General features: G+C 46.2%; 1 protein-coding gene across 1 annotated transcript in view; it reads left to right on the plus strand.

Annotated features, from left to right (window-relative positions):
* Positions 1 to 20528, plus strand: part of nrxn3b (neurexin 3b) — a gene marked incomplete at both ends in the record, with an annotated part of 279821 nt that overhangs the window by 109519 nt on the left and 149774 nt on the right. Inside the window, 4 exons of the mRNA XM_084484264.1 lie at positions 311 to 501; positions 2118 to 2291; positions 2977 to 3003; positions 7229 to 7348. Of these exons, the coding sequence (XP_084340390.1) occupies positions 311 to 501; positions 2118 to 2291; positions 2977 to 3003; positions 7229 to 7348 (512 nt within the window). The remainder of the gene's footprint in view (positions 1 to 310; positions 502 to 2117; positions 2292 to 2976; positions 3004 to 7228; positions 7349 to 20528) is intronic.

Raw genomic sequence — 20528 nt, forward strand, 5'->3', positions numbered from 1 at the left:
TGTGAATTGATGTCGCAATGTGTGAGATTATGACCCTCTCGGTGAGGAGGTGCTAATCTTTGAGAATTCGCGAAAAGGAAATGACATTGGTGTGTGTCCTCTCTGACTGGCTGTTGAACTGTGTTTCATGGGAATCTTGGGGAATCTTGACTAATGAATATATCCACACCTGGTGGTATAATAGCTCACCTTTAAACAGTCAATAATCAGCCCAGTAGCCACTGACTCAGCGGCCTGGTGCTGGCTTCCTGACCCACAGTTTGTATGAACGCTGTCCTGGACCCCTGTCCTGTCCTCTGTTTCCCCCCAGGTTCATCCATTATGTGTTTGACCTGGGGAACGGGCCCAGCCTGCTGAAGGGGAACAGTGATAACCAGCTGAACGACAACCAGTGGCACAACGTGGTGATCACACGGGACTCCACCAACACGCACACCCTCAAGGTGGACTCCAAGTCGGTCACCCAGAACGTCAACGGAGCCAAGAACCTGGACCTCAAAGGTACAGTCTTGACTAGCTATTTTGGGTTAATTAGGATGTACTTTTCGAAGTGTCTGGTAAACGACATTTGCACCTCAACGATAAACAACGTAGCTATTAAAGATCCCTGGCATGGCATGCTATTTTATGGATGCTTTAATATAGGTGTTAGTGGGCCCCTAATAGAGTACTTGAAGACTTGAAGACGTGCCACTATGAGCCAGTCCCACAATGAGCTCTCCACAAATATGCCATTTTCAGAGGTGGGTCAAGGTGGAGGGTGGGGGTGTGGCCCTGAGCAGCTTGTGGCCACGGTACCATGCGCTAGTGTTTACAGTGGAACACTGAACACTCCGGGTGCTCCGGCGGGAGTCCTGGAGCTCTATATCTAAATAATATCATATTATATTTAGACATCTATATAATATAATATATATGGTCAAAAGCTGTTTGTGCCTCCGGATGATATTATGAATCTCAAACGACTGCGTCTGGTTCTCAGACGCCTCTGGTTCTTCCACTTCCATGTCAATATTAAGTACAGACTGAACCACGAAATGAAGGAGAAAGGGATTGTTGCCCGGGGTTGTCTCCCGCTGGAGTGGTAGCGAGCAGCGGGCAGCAGGGCTCCGGCGGGAGATAACAATGAACAATTGCGTTACAGTGTGTGTATTCACACACACACATGTGGCGCTCGCACGGTCCTAGCTCATTGTTTCATTGGCGGGCCAAATTCTCTGGGCGGGCCAAGCAGAGAAAGGGGAGGTAACCTGGCCCCATATGACAACATATGGGGCCAGATCCCAAATCTGCGCGTTTGAGCGTTCATTTTTTCAAAGGCGGAGCAAGAAACCTACTGCTCGTTTTACACCTAACAGCAATTTTTAGCTACTGGGGGACCATAGGCAGGCTAGGGGAACTCATATTAATGTTAGAAAACCTCATAAAGTGAAAATCTCATGCCATGGGACCTTTAAGCATAAGCGTAATTAGCGTAATTCTTTTTTCTCACTTCATTGCAGTGATGAGATGCCTCATTTAATGCTAGCCATACCACAGAAAAAGTACTATTGAAACTGCTCAGCAGCATAGCAGTGCATCAGTGGCACCCCCTTGTGGATGTAAACAGTAGTATCTGGGCAGCATTGTCATCAAGTTGAGGCAAAGCTGCCCTGTTTGCATCTTAACTTCTATACCTAATCTATCACTCTGCATATATTTTCGATAAGATTAATGACATTTAATGTTATCAGCTCACCAGAAAGTAGTTTGGATGAATATACAATTATTAAATGAAGAATTTAGAAATTCAGATTTTAGGTAACTTCACGTAAAGGCCTACGTTAATTTAAAAAGTATTTCTTCTTTCCATTTAGTAAGTTAACCTGCAATGAAATCAATATCTAAATCATGTTGATCATAATGTATTTCATACCAATAAAATGAATAATGTTCAATCAACCATTTCATCCCTGCCTCCTCCCTCCTCTCCTCCGCCCCTCCCTGCCTCCTCCCTCCTCTCCTCCGCCCCTCCCTGCCTCCTCCCTCCTCTCCTCCGCCCCTCCCTGCCTCCTCCCTCCTCTCCTCCGCCCCTCCCTGCCTCCTCCCTCCTCTCCTCCGCCCCTCCCTGCCTCCAGGTGACCTGTTCATCGGGGGCCTGGGCCCCAACATGTACCAGAGTCTCCCCAAGCTGGTGGTCTCCCGCGAGGGCTTCCAGGGCTGCCTGGCCTCGGTGGACCTCAACGGGCGCCTGCCTGACCTCATCAACGACGCCCTGTTCCGCAGCGGGCAGGTGGAGCGCGGGTGCGAAGGTACGGGTGACCCCTGACCTCTCACCTTTGACCCCATCTAGAGAAGTGACAGAGGCTGTTGGGTCTATGATGGCAGTTAGTCACAGTGTCATGTTGCCGTCTGTGTTCATATTGAGTTGAAGCATTAAAGGAATGGAATTTCCCTGTTGTAAAATTTTATTTCCACTACAGGATAAAGTGGTGTTTAATCTTCCAAATGCTTCAAATTACATATTATCGACACCAAGAAAGTGAGGACGGCTTATTAATTAAAGCTTTCTGCAGATATTTTTAAAATTCCTCTACTTAGGTGAATCTATATTATATAATCTATCATAGATTTGCTATCTCATATATATATTATATATATATTTTGAGAACATTATTTTGAAATCCTAATGTGACCTCATGCATGTCCCTGCAGTTACCTTTTACAACCTCTAGAGGGCAGTATTAGATTAACAATACTATTTTGGCTTATTATGAAAAAAACACATTATCCCGGGCTTGCAACCTTATTTTCCGACCACTTGTTTCTTCTTGAATTCAAACTAACATATTAACCACCTTTTAAATTTTCCTTTTCCCACTAAAACCTTTGGTGGCAGCTCACCCACAAATGGTCCCTCACTAACCGTTTCTCTTGTTTTTGTTTTGTCTACCTTGTCCTGTTTCGTTGTGTCGTGTTGTTTACGCCCTAACAAAGTTGGTTTCACCAAAGCTGACCTGCAAGGTAGAGGGTTTGACCCGTGGCTCTCTAAAAGGCCTGCCTGTCTGAAAGACTGCTGTGTGCAATGCATTGTGGGTTGTCACCATGGCGATATCACCCCCCAAATCAGATTGGGACGATACAGGGACTTATGTCGGCAAATATAAACACATATCTAAAGATATACTGTATAGGCATATAAACAAATCTTAATATGCATCGATGTGTATGTAGACATATATAAGGAAATATGGACAAAATAGAGACAAATAGAGACATCAAGCAACAAACATGAACAACATTGACGGACGTACGGCAGCATCGTGTGTGTGTAGAGTTCAGCTGCTCATACATAAGCATGCAGTCTCGCCGGCTGTGTGCCAGGACCAGCCTAGTCCAGACTGCATTAAAGGAATAGCAGTCGACCCCACTCTCACCTCCTCAGGAGAGAGTGAGACACAGAGAATGAAGGGCAGGGGGGAGGCTGCTTAAGTATAATGTGCACATTTGTGCACATTTTGACACACAGTGGCACACACATTCTCACACACACACACACACACACACACACACACACATTCATGCACACACACATTCACACATGTGTGCACGCAAACACACTCTCACACATGCCAGTACACTTTGACATGCACACTCACACACACATGCACGCACACTCGGACAAACAGTCACAGAGAGACACACATCCCAACTCACATGCCCTCTCACTCTTTACACACACATAAATAAATAATATAATGCATATATGTAGGATATATATGATATACTATACCGTGCATATTATAAGGTATCCTATTTCATTACAGCCTGAAATAAATACATTAAGTACATCTCCTCCAGTGCTATAACGTAATATCCTACAATATCCAACAAAAAGACGAGAAGAATAGGTAAACCAAGTCAAATAGTACATTTAAACTAGGTTGGACTATTAGCAACTCCATCTTATAATGTTTCTTATGTCTTGAGTTGCGGCCACAAGTCACTCTATATAAGCGAACTTTTGGACTGTATTGCTTTGGTCAAAAACTCTCTGTGTACTCTTAAATGAACTTCATATGATTTTAAGACAATTTAGAGTCCTGGAGGGGCTTTTAAGGACAATATTTTTCTGTGGTTTATTTCAACGCTACTGACCTCGGGGTGTTTTAGGGGCTCTGTTTCGTGCTGACAGACAAAACCATCCGCATACGATAAGGCTGCTGATTCCCTTCCGGAATTTTCCGCATTCTTCTATAACTGAAATCTTGATATGTACCATCTTGTCGTTTCAGCTGATGGGAATAAATCCCTCGTACCCTATTCGTATTACCACGACACACACACACACACACACACACACACACACACACACACACACACACTCATTTTATTCTAAGTACCTTATGATAATTTCACTCAAGTGGGTGGCCATTCTCTCACTGTCTGAATAGCAACATATTATGCTAGTGATAAGCGATTATAATATCGTGTCGGTGGTGTTAATTTTTCTAACGATTTCAAGCAAATGTTAATAATCTTTTCACCTCTTGAATATTGCAGGGGCGTTAAGTGCAAATGAAGTACAAAAATCACCCTAATTGAATGTATTCTCAAGGTCCTCTAATTAAATTAAACAAATTATTATTTTTAATAGGCTACGTTGAAACACAGAACAGAATGAAAAGAAAAACAATCACACACAACTTTTATAAATCATAAAACTGGATGCTGGATTTTTGAAGAAGTTACATAGAAAGGGACATAAAAAACACGAGTTTATATAAAACAAAAGTTGCCTAAGACAGGAGTTTTGTGTGTTGGGTTGCAAACATGTGGGAGTAAAGTATGCCGTTAGGGATAAGACTGACTCTAATGTAAGCGCATGAGAATAGACGAGGCTATTGTTATCACATCACAGCTGCTGTTAAGATGATATAAGAATACACACTCTCTCTCTCTCCCACTCTCACTGCTCTGTCCCTCTCTCTTTAATAAAGATTATACATTTAGGTTTTTTTTGTTTGTTTTGTTTTTTTCCAGAGAGCACCCATCCACCGAGAACCTCAAACAGTAAACTAGCCGGTCGTTCGCAAAAACGTACGCACCCACACTCCAACACGCATACACTCACGCACACAACAAGAGCACTATATGTCGCCCATCCATACATCACGTTGCATGGCCGATCGCATGCATCTATGCTCCCCTCCCCACCACCACCACCATGCGCCTGTGCGTAATCAAGCATGCACATTCGATGCAGATTCATCCGAGGCGACGTGCATCTTAAGAGGGTGAGGGGGGGAGGTGTGGGAGGGCCGGGTGATCATCGGTGATGACCTTTACTGTCCATTTCACAGTAAATGCACTTTCAGCTGGCAAAACGTCTCACCTCTCCACACTATCGCTCTTCTTCTGTTCATTTAGTCTTCCATCAGACCACTGCTCTCCAACCACACCATGGTTAACCTGCATTTTGTCCATCCATGGCGGTTCATTTATCCATTTTATTAACGTCTGTTTTTAATTTTGTTCTCCGGAGGATATGTGATGGTATTTCGAATCTGTGTGTATTGTATGTGCGTTTGTGTGTGTGTGTGTGTGTGTGTGTGTGTGTCTGTGTGTGTGTGTGTGTACATATGTAAAGTGTGTATTTATGTGTAACATGTATGTACTTTGAAGGCATGTATACAGTAGGGTTGGGAAGAGATGCCCAGCCCCCTTCTCAATACGTGTGTCCACTGAAGTGCATAGAAACTGACATGCACTACACGTGTACTCTCAAGTGTTTATGTGCATTCTTCGCCATCACTCCACCGATTGCATTTATGTCCTTGTACGATGTCCACACGGCGTCCGTCCGTCCGTCCGTCCGTCTGTCTCTCACACGTGTCCCGATATGTTAGTTAGAGGATCCTCGTCATCTCTCCTCGCTAACGTATCGTCTGCCAGATTTCACCACCGCACCGTGACCGCATTGTTCCGTGTCTCGTCTTGCCTGCTCCACGTACCACGGACCACGGAATGCTGTGGTGTTGTAGGCGGCCATTTTGGAGAAGGGGATAAAAACGTTGTGTCGTGGAGCGGTTTGCATGTAAATGTGGTATTGAGAGAGAGAGAGCGAGAGAGAGAGAAAGAGAGACATCGAAGCAAACAGAGAGGAACGAGGAGGTGTGGACAGTGTGTTCTCAGGGCATTATATCGTCCTTGACGGTTGGTTGGTGCCGAGCATTGAACACGGCGGCCATCGTTGCTACGCCAACGACGAGGAGGAGGAAACTCTGAGAAGTGTGCTGTGCTGCACTGGCTGGTTCAACTTCCGAAGGCACACATTGTGAATTACAATGCTGTTGCTGCTATGGCAACCCTCGCAACCTTTATCATTTGATACCAAATAGAAAAAAGGAAAATGAAAGATGGAAGAGAGTAACAAAATAAACAAGAGAAGAAAAAAACCTGCTGTGTGTCAGGTTTGGAACGTCTGTGTGTTCTCAGCGCTGGCCAGTGTGAAAAGCAGATTGAGAAGCAGGTTGTTTTAGTTACAGCCCAGGTGGTCTCCCTGGGGGGCCCTGAGGTGTCACCGTCCATTCCTATCACTCGCTCCCCATCTCGGTCTCTCTCTCTCTATAGAGTGTTCCTCCTGCATGGGTTGTGCAATATTTAAGCATCCACAAGCCACAATCTCTTCTTTTTTTAAGGTATTGACTCTGTCTTTGTCTGTCTGTCTGTCTCTCTGTCTCTATGTCTTTGTGTTTATCTTTCCTTCAACATCTGCTTTGTTTCTTTGCCGCTCTCTTTTCTATCTTTTCCTACCTTCTGCTTTCTATCCCTTGTTTCTGTCTTCTTCTTTTATTTCTCCTTCTCTATTTCTTTCTTCTTTCCTTCCTTTGCTTCTCCCTTTCTTTCTTTCTTTCTTTTTCTTTCTTTCTTGCTTTTCTACTAATCTCCCTCCCGCTCCTCCCCTAATCATCCTCCTCTCCCCTCCTTCTCCCTCTCCTCTTCCACCACATCCTCCTCCTCCTCCACCACCTCCTCCTCCTCCCTCTCCTCTTCCACCACCTCCTCATCCTCCTCCTCCATCTTATCCAACACCACCTCCGCCTCCTCTCTCTCCTCTTCCACCGCCTCCTTTTCCTCCTCCACCTCCTCTGTCTCATTCACCACCTCCTCCACCATCCCTTCTCACCTCCTCCATCCTTCGCCGTCCGCCTCCTCCTCCTCCTCCTCCTCCTGCTCCTCCCTCCAGGGCCTAGCACCACCTGTCAGGAGGACTCCTGCACCAACATGGGTGTGTGCATCCAGCAGTGGGAGAACTTCACCTGCGACTGCACCATGACCTCCTACACGGGGACCCACTGCAATGACCGTGAGTACCCCGCTACGCGCGCGCCCCCGAGCACCCCCCACCGCCATGCTGTGTCCCCTGTTGTTGGCCTCGCCCCAGGCCCTCCACACACACACACACACACACACACACACACACACACATCTTGGGTACAGTGTTATGTTCCCCTTGCATTTGGTTGCATGTGCAAAGCCTGCACATGGCCGCCTCCTCTCTGGAACTTCACACACATCCTCTCCTAAGACGGAGCGCCAGTGTGTTTTTAACATGATTACGCTGTTGTAAACCTCCCATAGATCTTTGAAAGAAGCCATAGTGACATTTGCAGAGGTCGGAGGCTGTGTATGTGTCATGAGTGCGAATCTGTGTGTGGGTGAGAGAGGGAGCGATTATATGCGTTAAGTCTTTGTGAATGTTTGGGTGGGTTTATGTGTGTGTGGATGTAAGTCTGTTTGTGTGTGTGTGTGTGTGTGTGTGTATGTCTTTGTTGGTGTGTGTGTGTGTGTGTGTGTGTGTGTGTGTGTGTGTGTGTGTGTGTGTGTGTGTGTGTGTTTGCTTTGCTGGGTGTTTTGCTGCAGTCTAGGCCGGTTGTTTCTGATCCGACAAGCTTTTATAGCTCTGGCTTTGAGCAAATCTTCGCCTCTCGGCATGAGTGTGGAATATATCCTCCAGTGCCTCCCTTCCCTTTTCATGGACGCCCTTCACACATCTCCCATTGAGTCAGACGGTAGAATTGGGAGAGTGTGTGTGTGTGTGTGTGTGTGTGTGTGTGTGTGTGTGTGTGTGTGTGTGTGTGTGTGTGTGTGTGTGTGTGTGTGGTTTGGGGCCAGAGTTTGTATGAGTGTGTATGTTTGTGTGTTGGGGGCAGTGTGCCACGATGTGTGTGTCTGTGTGTATGTTAGTCTGGTGTGTGTGCGTGTTTGTGTATTGCAGCAGACGATGACGTATGCATGCTGTGGCAACCCGCCTCGGGGAGTGAACCCGCCTTGGTTCAAACAGCACGCAAATCGGTTGGGTGTTAAGCCACAACGGCCCGTTTAATCAAACAATAAGTCTTTCTTATAGAAGAACTAAAAGATGATCGCGTGGCGCAGCCACAACGGCTGGACTCTCCGTCCACCCCAGCCACGAGAGAGCCCCGAATGGGTGTGGAAGCCTGCCTTTTAAGCAGGCTTCCTCCCGGCTCCTCAGGTGCTCTGCATCACGTTGATTGTGACGAGGCCGGGTTGCCACAATGCGTGCACACATGTGTGCGCGTGTGCATGTGTGTGTGTGTGTGTGTGTGTGTGTGCGTTCCCTCACATGTATTTGTGTGTGTGCAGTCGTGCGTGCATCTTTCTTATCCCCGTAACGACGGGGGGGGCTTCCCCTCGGTGACGGCGGCTAGAGGTCTTTCATTTAGCGGCTAATAGTGAGGGCGCAGCACGGCTGGGCCAGGGTAATGAGGTGGCAACCCCCCCCCCGCCCCGCCACTCAGACACCAGCCATGTTAGACACAACACACAGCTAACACTCTGCCACGCCCGCCTGTCTGCTCACAGCGAAAATGTCTGCCGCCTTCATGTTGACGCCTGTCTGTATCCGAGTGGGGAGCGTTGGGATCTCAGCTCAATTTGCATTTTTTTGGGTTGTTTTTTTTTGCCTGCCTGGCTTTGTTTTTGTTGATTCTTTTGTTTTGTTTGTTTTTTATGGTCTTTCGTTCGTCATGTCTTATCTTTTCATCTTTTATGGTCACATACTTCTCTGGTGTGTCTCGCAGTTGTGATTGTTGTGGTTCTGCGAATGATTTGAGAAAAGACGTCAGACAAGTCTATTGTCAGCAGCGTGCGGGTCTCCTGATATCTGTCTGGTGAAGATATAAGATGCTCATTACTTCCTCGCAAATTGCATTAATCCCCCATGATGCCTTGACTTTGTTGACTATGAGGCTGACATTTTTAAGTAACTCACAGAGCAGACCACAAGGGGGCAGTAAAGCCCTGGATAGGGACGCTCATGTTCCAAAGGCAATCTGCCGTTCTTTGCCTACATTGCAGTCCGTCTTTCTTTCTTTTACTTGTTCCTTCCTTCCTTCCATGGTCCTCATCTTCCCTTCTTTCAGTCAAACCAATTCAACTGTGTGTGTGTGTGTGTGTGTGTGTGTGTGTGTGTGTGTGTGTGTGTGTGTGTGTGTTTGTGTGTGTGACTTTGTGAGTGTGTGCGTTGCGTGTGTGTTGCCCTATGTGGTGAGTCCCATAGCATAACTTTAATAGTGAAATGCAGTTGATGGTTTGTCTCTCTCCATTTCTCATGTTGTATTAGTCGGTGGCAAATACAACTAATAATCTGCCCCCTCCTATCAGTGCACCGTAGAAAATAATACAAAAACGCGATCTGAAATAGTAACAAAAAGCAAAGGGGACATCTGTGCCCGTAGATAATGTGTCAGTATGAGTATTTCCCGCCTTTCTTCGCTCTACCTTATTCGATGTGTTGGCCTCAAGCCCCCCCCCCCCCCCCTCCCCCCCCATACCCCAACACCCTATCACCCACCCCTCATACATACCCCGCCCGCCTGTAGCCAACAGGAATCGTCGCAGGGGTGGAGAAGTAAGGCAGCCAGGAGCTGTCTGCTCCGCTTCCATTCATTCCCGTGCTCCCCTACAGCTGGTGCTGTGCGACTGGGCACCGTAGCTTAACGGAACAAGACAGAATGGGAGTCTTGCAGGGCTCTTTGCGGTGTGCGGCCGACTCCTGGAGCCACTTCAAGAGGGCTTTGAGGTGTTTGCTGTGCCCAGTGCTCCTTGTGGGGGGAAAAAAAAAAAAGGGAGAAGAAAAAAAAAATAGGGGATCTTTTTTTAGCATTTTTATCCTGCTTGATTCTGGCTCGCTGCTTTTGTCATGCTCATCGCCCATTTCTCTAGGCTCTCTTGTGTTCACCATCCTCTCCTCTCCTCCTCTGTCCTCTTGGCTCTCTTGTTCATGTCTCTCTAGCTCTGTCCTCTCCTCTCCTCCTTTCTACTCTCTCCTCTCCTTTTATGCTTCCTCTCCTCTCAGCCCCCCTCTCTCCTCCTCTCCTCTCAGCCCCCTTCTCTTCTGCTCTCAGCCCTTCTCGCTCCTGCTCTCCTCTCCTTTCAGTCCTCTTCCCCTCTCCTCTCCTCTCATGCCCCCCAACCCCCAAGCTCCTCCCCCCCCTCCTCCCCGTCTCCCAAAGGCCCTCCGTTTTAATACATGAGGAGCACCAGTGTGAGGGCTCAGGGAGAGTGAAGCCGAGAGGAGTAATGAAGAATCCATCACCCTCTTCTGGTTCTCCCCTCCTCCTCCCCCCTATTCCTTTTCCTCCTCCTCTTCTTCCTCCTCCTCCTTCCACATCCAGGCCAATTATTCTGCTTACATAACAGAGCTATACCCTCAGAGGTCACGGCATCTCATCTCAGAAAGGGACATGGTCAACAATTGAGAAAGTACCAATAGAACAAGTGTGTGTGTGTGTGTGTGTGTGTGTGTGTGTGTGTGTGTGTGTGTGTGTGTGTGTGTGTGTGTGTATGAGGGCCTACAGCCAAAGAGACTTAAAGGCGTGGATCAGCCAGGACATTTGTAGTTTCTTTCTCTGTGTCTCTGTCTCCGTCTATGTCTCTGACTCCATCTCTCTCTCTCTCTCTCTGTCTCTAACCCTCATCCAGCCAGAAACCCCCCAATGTCCTTCATGGACTCCTTAAAGATTTGCTCAGAGCCGAAGTGTGGTCACATCAGGCTAACTGACTTGGCAGCTTACATAAATGATGAGCGTGCACACACACACACACACACACACACACACACACACACACACTTACATTTCCCTTTGGGGATTAAAGAGCCAGTGGACCCACTGTTTCCCACTGTCTCACTAAAATAAATTTGTGGGTGTGTTATCCCCATTGTTATGACCCGCGTCGACTTTGTTGTTACTTTTTTAGTACCGTCGTTGTGTATGAGCGTTGTATAAGCGATGTTGTACATGAAATGTGGCAAACACTGTAGCTTTATACTATAGGTGTCAGGGAGGCCTAACCCTCACTCAGACAGGGCTGTTAAATAAACTGCTGCTCCGACGGAGCTTCACTATCCACACACACCTTAGCGTTATAATAGATGTGTCCGGGGAGCATAGCGCTCACTCGGACGAGGTCATTAAGTAAACCGATGCTCAGACGGAGCTTCCGCACGCACGCACGCACGCACGCACGCACGCACGCACGCACGCACGCACGCACGCACGCACGCACGCACGCACGCACACACACACACACACACAGTGGAATTGTACTATAAGTGTCAGAAAAGCACAACTTTCTCACAGACGCCGCAGTCAACCCCTGCCCAGACAGAGCTCAACACGTCCACACACACCGCTGGGGCCCCTTGGTCATGACGTCTGAGTGCCTCAGAAAAGGCACTCAGACTTCACGAAAAGAATGCCACCTGCGTTCGCAGCAGAGTGTAACGTTCACATCGAGTTTTGGGGGGAATTGCAAATACATATATATATATATCAGTAAAAGTGATGAAATAAGATTACTATGTTGATGATCATATACATTTTACCACGTTTAAAACAAAAACTGTTTTGGGTTCACTGCCTCTTTAAGAGAGTACTCTATCTATTTATCTATCGATCTATACGAGGTATGGACCACAGACACAAACACACTCGCTCTTTTGTTTCGGCGTCAAAAGGAAACTAATAGCGAAACAAAAGATTTGCTTGAAACCATGTTGCCTTGAAACCACAGGCTCCCAGCAGGCGTCTGGGCCGCTTCAGGGCCGGTTCTGGGCCGGATCATAGAGAAGAGGGTTTCATGAAGCTTCCCCCTGTCATAATGCTTGTGTCGCCACAGCGACGTCCTGCCAAGCTGCTGCAGTATTCAGTGGATGACGTCAAGCGCCAGCGAAGGTTGCAGACTACACTGGAATAACAAATGCAGAGGCCCGCATGTACTACCCACACACAATCACACACTCACACACTCACACAATCTCATAATTGCATACAAACGTACATAAAGGGGCACACAAACATTTAATTACACGCATAAACTTGCTCCCACAACTAAATCTCTGTTTTACACAAGCATCTGCACAGACGTACACTTTGCATTCCGAGACGTAAAGTCACACACAAACATCCACTCACACAAAAACACTCAAATGTGCAGACTCCCGTACACGCACACACAAACACACACACCCAGACACACACACGTTGATACGAGGAGGCATATTCATAGAGCCCTTTGTGCATATCAGAGTAGTTTTCATTGGAGGGCTGAATAATTTAACTGGAGCTATCTTCGTAAACGGGATTAAGTAGTTCCCAGCTCGCAAACTTGGGCCGGCGAACAGGTGCTCAGCCGGGGGGTTAGTGGGACCGCAACTCCCAGAGTTCCACTGGGCAGAGCTCCGGGTCAGAGGGCGGAGCTAGGCTGCTATGTTAGGCCAACTGTTGTTCTTTTGGGACTGACAAGAGGCGGGAAATAAAAGTAAAATGGGACAACATGGAGGAGATGTTGGGTTTTAAAGTGCACTTGCTGACTTAGAAAATAGGCTATTTAGATCAAGGACAAGATGTTAAGAGATTGATTTAAAAACATTAACCTTTGGAAGAACAATCTATAAAATACATATATATCACCAAGACATGCAATTATTATTAAATCTCCAGGGAAAGTTGTTTTGACATATTTAAGTCACTTTCCGTGATACTATAATTACATTTTCTTTCTCAGAGCAAGTGTGTTCTTCAACGGGGATTGTTTGCTGAATAGGGTCGCGGTCTTTACTCTGAAAGAAAGAGGTAAAGAAAAAGGAGTGCTGTAAACCCCCCCCCCCACCACCATTACATTACAGCCCGGGCAGCTCGGCCCGCGCAAATTGCACCTCAAAGTAAAACAAAAAACGGAAATAAAAACGTCAGTAAAACGTGTAATAAAACCCCAACGCCGCGACGGAGAGCCTCTGTGCCGGGGCCAGCCGTTGCTCAACGAGAGCTGAACCGAGTCGCCTCTCGGCTAAAACCGGGCACAGAAGTGGAGCGGCGTGTCACGGGAGAGAACATCGCCGACCGGAGCATATATCTACTATAAATACCGCGGTCTGGATCAGAACCGGGCCAGGAGAAGGCAGTGTGTGTGTTTTCTGTTTCTGTGTGTCTTTGGGGTACAGAGTGTTCTCATGAGCACGTCTTGAAATTACCCCTGTCTTTGGAGCCCTTAATCCACTCATCAGCGGTTCACTGGTTCACACAACATCTTCCTTTATACTGTACTACAATTTATATATATATATATATATATATATATATATAAATAATGATAGTCTAGTGTAAAGCCCATAGCATAATTAGTGCAAGTTTTGTCTAGTTTTTGTAGCGTGACACGAACAAGAACTTTAATCACATTATTTGAACGGAGCAAAGGACACAGATTGATTTCAGTGCGGCCCTTTTGTATTAAGTGATTTTCTTTGCTATTTTCTAGTCTAGTATTTATTATGTGAATATACTAAAATGTTACTTTGTGTCCTTCCTGACACGGCTCTCAGCTTCGGGCGGTTTTAGATATACTATACAAATACACTGTATATACCTTTCTAGAACAGAATGTTTGTAAAGCTTCACAATGCACCCTTCCCAGCCGCTGTAATCAGTATCTGTGGGCTTTGAAATCTAACAACAACGGTAGCCGTTGTGTGCGTTTGTGGTGTGCATGGTACGAGGCCGTCCTATCAGCAACACAACTCCGCCGTTGTTAACGCCGTGTCCGATAACGAGGACGTAATGCCGAGTCTTGCATACTCCCAACGGCAAACGAAAATACCTGTGTATCGGACCGATGCGGATCCTTTGATCAAATGACTCCAACGCTTCCGTGTGTGACAGCTCGCGAGAGCGGAGTACCGGATATCTTTATGCACAATGTCGTGGGATATGAGACGGAAGATACACACGTTTGAGGGTGCATCCACCTCTCGCTCTTGCACGTGATTCAAATCGATAAAGACTGTATGCTTGAACGCAACCGGCGACACACGGACGCAGACTGTGAACCGATGTGCTCAAACATGTATAAGTGCACGTTAATTCCTCTTCTGAGGTATACTCCCTTTCATCTCTCTCTCTCGCTCTCTCTCTCTATTTCCATCTCTCTCTCTCTCCCTCCCTTTGACTCTCTTCCTGTCCCCTGTCCCTGCATATCCTGCATATCTTGGCCTCTCATCCCCCTCTCCCCTCTCTCTCTCTCTCTCTCTCTCTCTCTCTCTCTCTCTCTCTCTCTCTCTCTCTCTCTCTCTCTCTCTCTCTCTCTCTCTCTCTTTCCATCTCTCTCTCTCTCTCTCTCTCTCTCTGGAAATATAATATCTTTATTAAAGCTCAAACTGTGTGTGCCCCCAAGCTCTCGGGGGGGGGGGGGGGGGGGGGAGGAGGTGGATTTAACAAGCAGTTCTGCTATTGGCCGAACGGGCTAATGATGCTTGTCCTCTGCTGCATTATGTCACAGCAATAAGACTGGATCCCACTCGTGTCAATCACTGTGTCACCACGGCAGCACACAAACAGCCGGTATAATTGGATATACCGGTGATATGGAGCCCATGGCCCCCGGGGACAAAGCTGCAAAATCACTGAATAATAAAGAATACTATAAAGAAAGAGGCCATATCAAGAGATTTTAGTGAAGTTGATGTTTCTTCTGATTGTTGTGTGTATGTGTGTATGTGTGTGTGTTTGTGTGTGTGTGTATTTTTCTCGTACAGTTTGTATTTTTTATCATAAACCTCATTCAATCACCGCTGTTGCTCTTGCAGCGGCTATTGAATCACGGACCCGAGCTTAGCGGGGGCGAAAACAACTACTCTCACACATTTCCATAGTTGAAATACCAAATAATGACCTTAGGATTGATTATTTGCCTCTTGTATCTGCTCCCTTCAAGGTTATTGTACTTTGTTTTTTGGGGAGGGGAGGAGGGGGGGGGGGCTGTTACCAGCCACATAAAAGTAGCTGAGTAGCTGAAGTAGGGACCATATATTTGAGTTGTTTGGCTAAGGTGCAGGAAGGAGATAAAAAAAGTCTGGCGCTACATCACAGGGAGGACAGGCATAACGCAAGCGATATCTCTCCCAGCGTGGAGTCCAAGCCTTTCCCTTTTTTCTCCTCACTTTTTTCCTTTACCTTCCTCAAAACTGGCAGTCGGCGAGCGAGGGGAAAATAAATGAAAAAGGGGAAAGACAGCGATGAAGGGACAGAGATAGAGAGACAGACAGAGGGAGAGGGGTAGAGAGAGAGAGAGAGAGAGAGAGATCAAATAAGAAGAATAGAAAGAGTGAGAGATGGATAGAGAGAGAGACAGTGATGGAGATAGAGGGGTGAAAGGGACAAGAGACACAATAGCCTGTTTGCATGTGTGTGTGTCCTTGTGGTTTGAGAATTTTTACAGCAAACACCTGACAGAGTGTCAGTGTTCAGCAAAGATCTGTTTCTCCTGCGTTGTGGATAACCTTGACACTAACCCCCGTCGCCACGGAAACATCCATCCAAACACGTTTCCCCGACAACATGGCAGGAATCACCGGCGGCAACACATTCTCGATGCACCAATCAATATCCTGCGAGAGCGACTGCAGGTTTGCAGGCGTCTGCACTGCCGTGTTACACTTGCAGGTCCATCTTTTTCGAATGTATATTCTCTGAGGAGTGTTTCTGTCCCTGTCCTCTGTTAATACATTTGATGTAGTCTTAAACCGGACCGTTAATGCTGCAGACCGCAGGTGGTGTTTATGTCTTTCATAATTGAGCATAGTAAACATGTAATATCCCCCCCCCATACTTTTTTAATTGCTGTCAACTTCTGTCTTCGAATCCATTATACCTCTTTGCCCCCCCCCCCCCCCCCCCCCCCCCCCCCCCCTCTCCCTCTCTCTCTCTCTCTCTCTCTCTCTCTCTCTCTCTCTCTCTCTCTCTCTCTCTCTCTCTCTCTCTCTCTCTCTCTCTCTCTCTCTCTCTATCGCTCTCTCCATCGCCATGGGAAGTGTGTGTTCCTGGTGTCTTGGAATTGGCATAGAGTAAGGAAGAAGTACAGCTCAGTTTCCGGTTGGTTTGGGGGCACAGTCTGTCTTCCCTTGGGAGCCAGATCTGTCTCTGGCGTCCCTTCTCTATGGCCAGGCTGTGTTCACTTAGGCCCTGTCCCAATTCTCCCCCTTCCCCTAGATCTGAGCCCTAACCCTAGATTTTGCGCATTCCCGCGAAGGGGTAGGGTGTCCTAATACTTAAGGGAGCAAGGGGGAGTGTTGTTTTTCCCTTAAAATCAACCCTTGAACACTAGCCAGCTCGGTAGCTGACTTGCAGCTAAGGATACTCAAAGCAAGTGTTTGTTAAGGGGAGAGAACTGTGACTGGACCTTAGTCTGTACCTGGTCAAGGGACAAGTAGCATGCCAATTTACTCAAAGTTTTTGTGCATTATTTCCAATGGTCTCTCTCTCTATCTCTCTCTCTCTCTCAGACACTATCTTTCATTCTTGACAAGGACAGCATGTCAACGAAAATGTAACATCCGTCCAATCTTTTCCATCTCGGTTGCTTTTCATTTGAAATAATTGTTGAAATAACCCTGTCATACTGTTGCGGGGTCACATTCCTTTATGTCAACCGACGCAAATGTACCGTCTATTCCTGTGCTAAGGTCGTCACGGTAACCCATGTATGTATGTTCACACACGTGTGTACATTTTCAGTATGTGTGTTTGCAGTTTTAGCCTTTAAACGGGAAATCCGGTGTAAAATGGATCTGGGATATGTTTAGCATGATAACAACTTTGAATGTTCGTTTGGGAGCAAAAAAACGCATATAGACGAATTATTAGGTTGGCTGTTTTTAACCAACCATAAAGCTAACTTGGAATGATACGGGAATGTCTCATGGTAAAAAATAAATCGCTATTTTAAACCACTTACAAGGCTAGAAGTAGCCCGACACTTCTTTGGTAGTATAATAAGGGTCTTAACATATAAACCGAGGCATTGATAACTTTGTAAGTGTACAGATTGTTTATTGAAAACATTTTATACACACAATACCATTAGTAGTTCACCCGTCTACGCCATCTTGTCTTTAAGACGCGATAAGTAGATTGGTGAGCACAGAGCTTGCGTGTTGTTTTTTACCATGAGACATGCCCTCATCATTCCAAGTTTATAGCGTTTTGGTAGAATAGAAAAACTGCCAACTTAAGAATGTGTGAATACTACCATGAAAATGTATGTATAAACATGTTTTGGTATTTGTATACATATTAGTATTATCATTAGCATTGGTATCTGCATAATCATCACAATGAATGTTAGTTTTAGCATTAGCATCGACATTAGTGTTTGCATTAGTATTGGTATTGGTGTTAGCATTGGTATTAGCATTTGCATTATCCTTAGTATTAGTATTCAAAACAAACACACACACATATCTTCCGAGGGTCCTGAAGGGTTGGAGGGAGTAGAAGTCAGTGGAATCGATGGGTATATCCCATTAACTTTCCTCGCCTCTGTAGTGTATCGCTGCACTTATACAGTGTGTTATGTGGATGGTACTGAGGGACCACACACACAATAACAAGTCGTTTGTCATTGACAGAAAGTAACAGTAGCCTACCAACCCATCGCACACTGCACACGATTGCGCCAATGCAGTACTCACAATAGGACACACACGCACTGCAACACACACACACACACACACACAGTGGCACACACACGCAGGCGCACACAAGGATGCTTGCAAACCCCCCCCCCCACACACACACACACACACACACACACACACACACACACACACACACACACACACACACACACACACACACACACAAGCACACACACAGACACTGCTTGGACACAAACTGAAATATAATATTTCACAATCATCCCTTCTTCTTTTCTTCTGCTTTTCTGTGTTGCTGAAGGTGAACAAACATATTTGATGGATGGATTATGATGGGATAGGTATGGGTGTAGGGTGAAGGTTGTCGAGGTTGAGGCATGGCTAAGGTTAGGTAAGCAAGTTCCAATACAGTCAGTATCTCTCTCTCTCTCTCTCTCTCTCGGTCTCTTGCCCCCTCCCCACATACACACATACACCAACACAGAGCCAACATGGGGAAGACGCAAATCAAATGTTTGTAGATGAATAAAGTAATAAGTAATAATGAATAAGTTAAGAAAACCTGTTTTTCACCCAAGACTCTATCAATAACTCTAAAAAGACACAGCACAGACCAGAACGTCATAAGGTCTCATTAAGCCAATGACAGACGGTAGACAGACAGACGATCCACAGTTCCCCGGGTCAAACGGACACGTTTCTCTAATAGAGCAGGCTTTTTCCTCTGTGCTCGTTTCAGCCACATACACAGGCGTCATAAAAACGCAGCAGTCTGAACAGCAGGCAGCATGTAGGTAATTGGGAGCGCCGTGTTGCATGCACATGCTTGTCATAGAGAGCATGTGTGGTGCGCATCGTTATGGCGCCATGTCGTTCGTCAACCCGTCTCTTCGCCATGGCCAGAGGTAGAGATTGATTGGCAGCTCTGGCCGGGGGAAGTGTCCAGGTGCTGCGAAGGAGAGAAAGAAAAGGGAAATGGTTGAAATAGTTCCGGTGGCTTTCAGCCATTAGAGGATAATTACTCTTCGACAGTCTATTACTCTTTTCTTCCTGCCACTTTATCACTCCTAAATCTCTCACATTGCTTTTCAGCTTTGTCTTGTGTCTCTCTCTCTCTCTCTCTCTCTCTCTCTCTCTCTCTCTCTCTCTCTCTCTCTCTCTCTCCCCAAAATGTCATCACCAAATGTCTGCAATTATTGTGTCAGCGTCTCAACCATTCGTCACAAAGCCCTGTATGGATGGAAGTTTGGAGCCTTGCAGCATTGCATTAATGCTAACCAGAGTTATAAACGCCTTTTCAAAGTGACACCACAGTAAGCGCCTGTTTTTTTTTAATCATCAAATCGTCAGGTTGCAATTGTGATGTATTTTCTGTTCCGTCGAGCTCCGTCGTTGAGCTAGAGACTTCAGATTTGGGTTATTTTGTGTTGCAGTTTTAGCAATTTTTCCCTTGAGTCCTCCAGAGAAGATAAAGAGAATAGGAAGATGGATATAGAATAATACACAGGACATGGAATAATCTATAATACTATCTGTAATACTGTTTATTCCATACTGGTATATGATATGATACAAACTATGTAGTACAGGGCAAACACTGCTCTTCAAAGTGAGTGTGTCTTTGCTCTTTTTTTTTATAGTGGCGACACACACACACCCACACACACACACAAAACAATAACAGAAATACACCAACTCATTAGGTCCACACGCAATAGCAAAAATACACCTCATCAGGTCCACATGCACACACACACACACACACACACACACACACACACATATACCAACACACACACACACACACACACACACACAAACAGCGCTAAGAAAGTAGGCCACTGATGCCATTTAGATTACTGTCCCGTGTGACCGATGCTGTCATTGGTTGCTGGGTGACAAGGCAACCAATAACAAGGCCTGGGTGTCGGTCTCGTTGTGTTCCCCCCCCCCTCCGCCTCAAAACTGTTTTCAATGTGGGAGGTAAGGAACCATAATGACAAGACTGATGTTGTTTACAGCTGTTGTTGGATGTGTGTTGGTGTTGGTCTGTTTGTGGTGAGAAGGGCATACTTTCACGGTCAGAGAATGTAGAACACTGGGGGGTTATTAGTCGCTGATTATTACGCTGATCTGCACACAAAGACATTTGAGGTATATGAGAGAAGAATAGATAAAAAGGCTACTCAAATACAGGACATGTCGGTTCAAAACCTCAACATCTGCAGACTACCTGTAGGCATCCTTGAGCAACACTCCACAAACCCCTACACGTTAGTTCCGTGCAAAACCACTGCAGGTTGTTTTATGAAAAAAGTGCCACATTTCAAAATGGTAAAAGATACACATAGTCGTTCCAACCCCACAACATGTAATCCCGATGATGAATTATTCAGAGCAAACACACCGGACAGTATGTGCGGCGAATTGGTAATTCCACCAGCGTTAAAACCCGTCATCCTGCCAGGATCGGCAGGCTTCATTATTTCACTGGGTGACAGGCAGCTTAAGTGAATCACTCATGATGGATTGA

This window comes from Micromesistius poutassou (genome assembly GCF_964030765.1).
Source record: "Micromesistius poutassou genome assembly, chromosome: 19".
Taxonomy (NCBI): domain Eukaryota; kingdom Metazoa; phylum Chordata; class Actinopteri; order Gadiformes; family Gadidae; genus Micromesistius; species Micromesistius poutassou.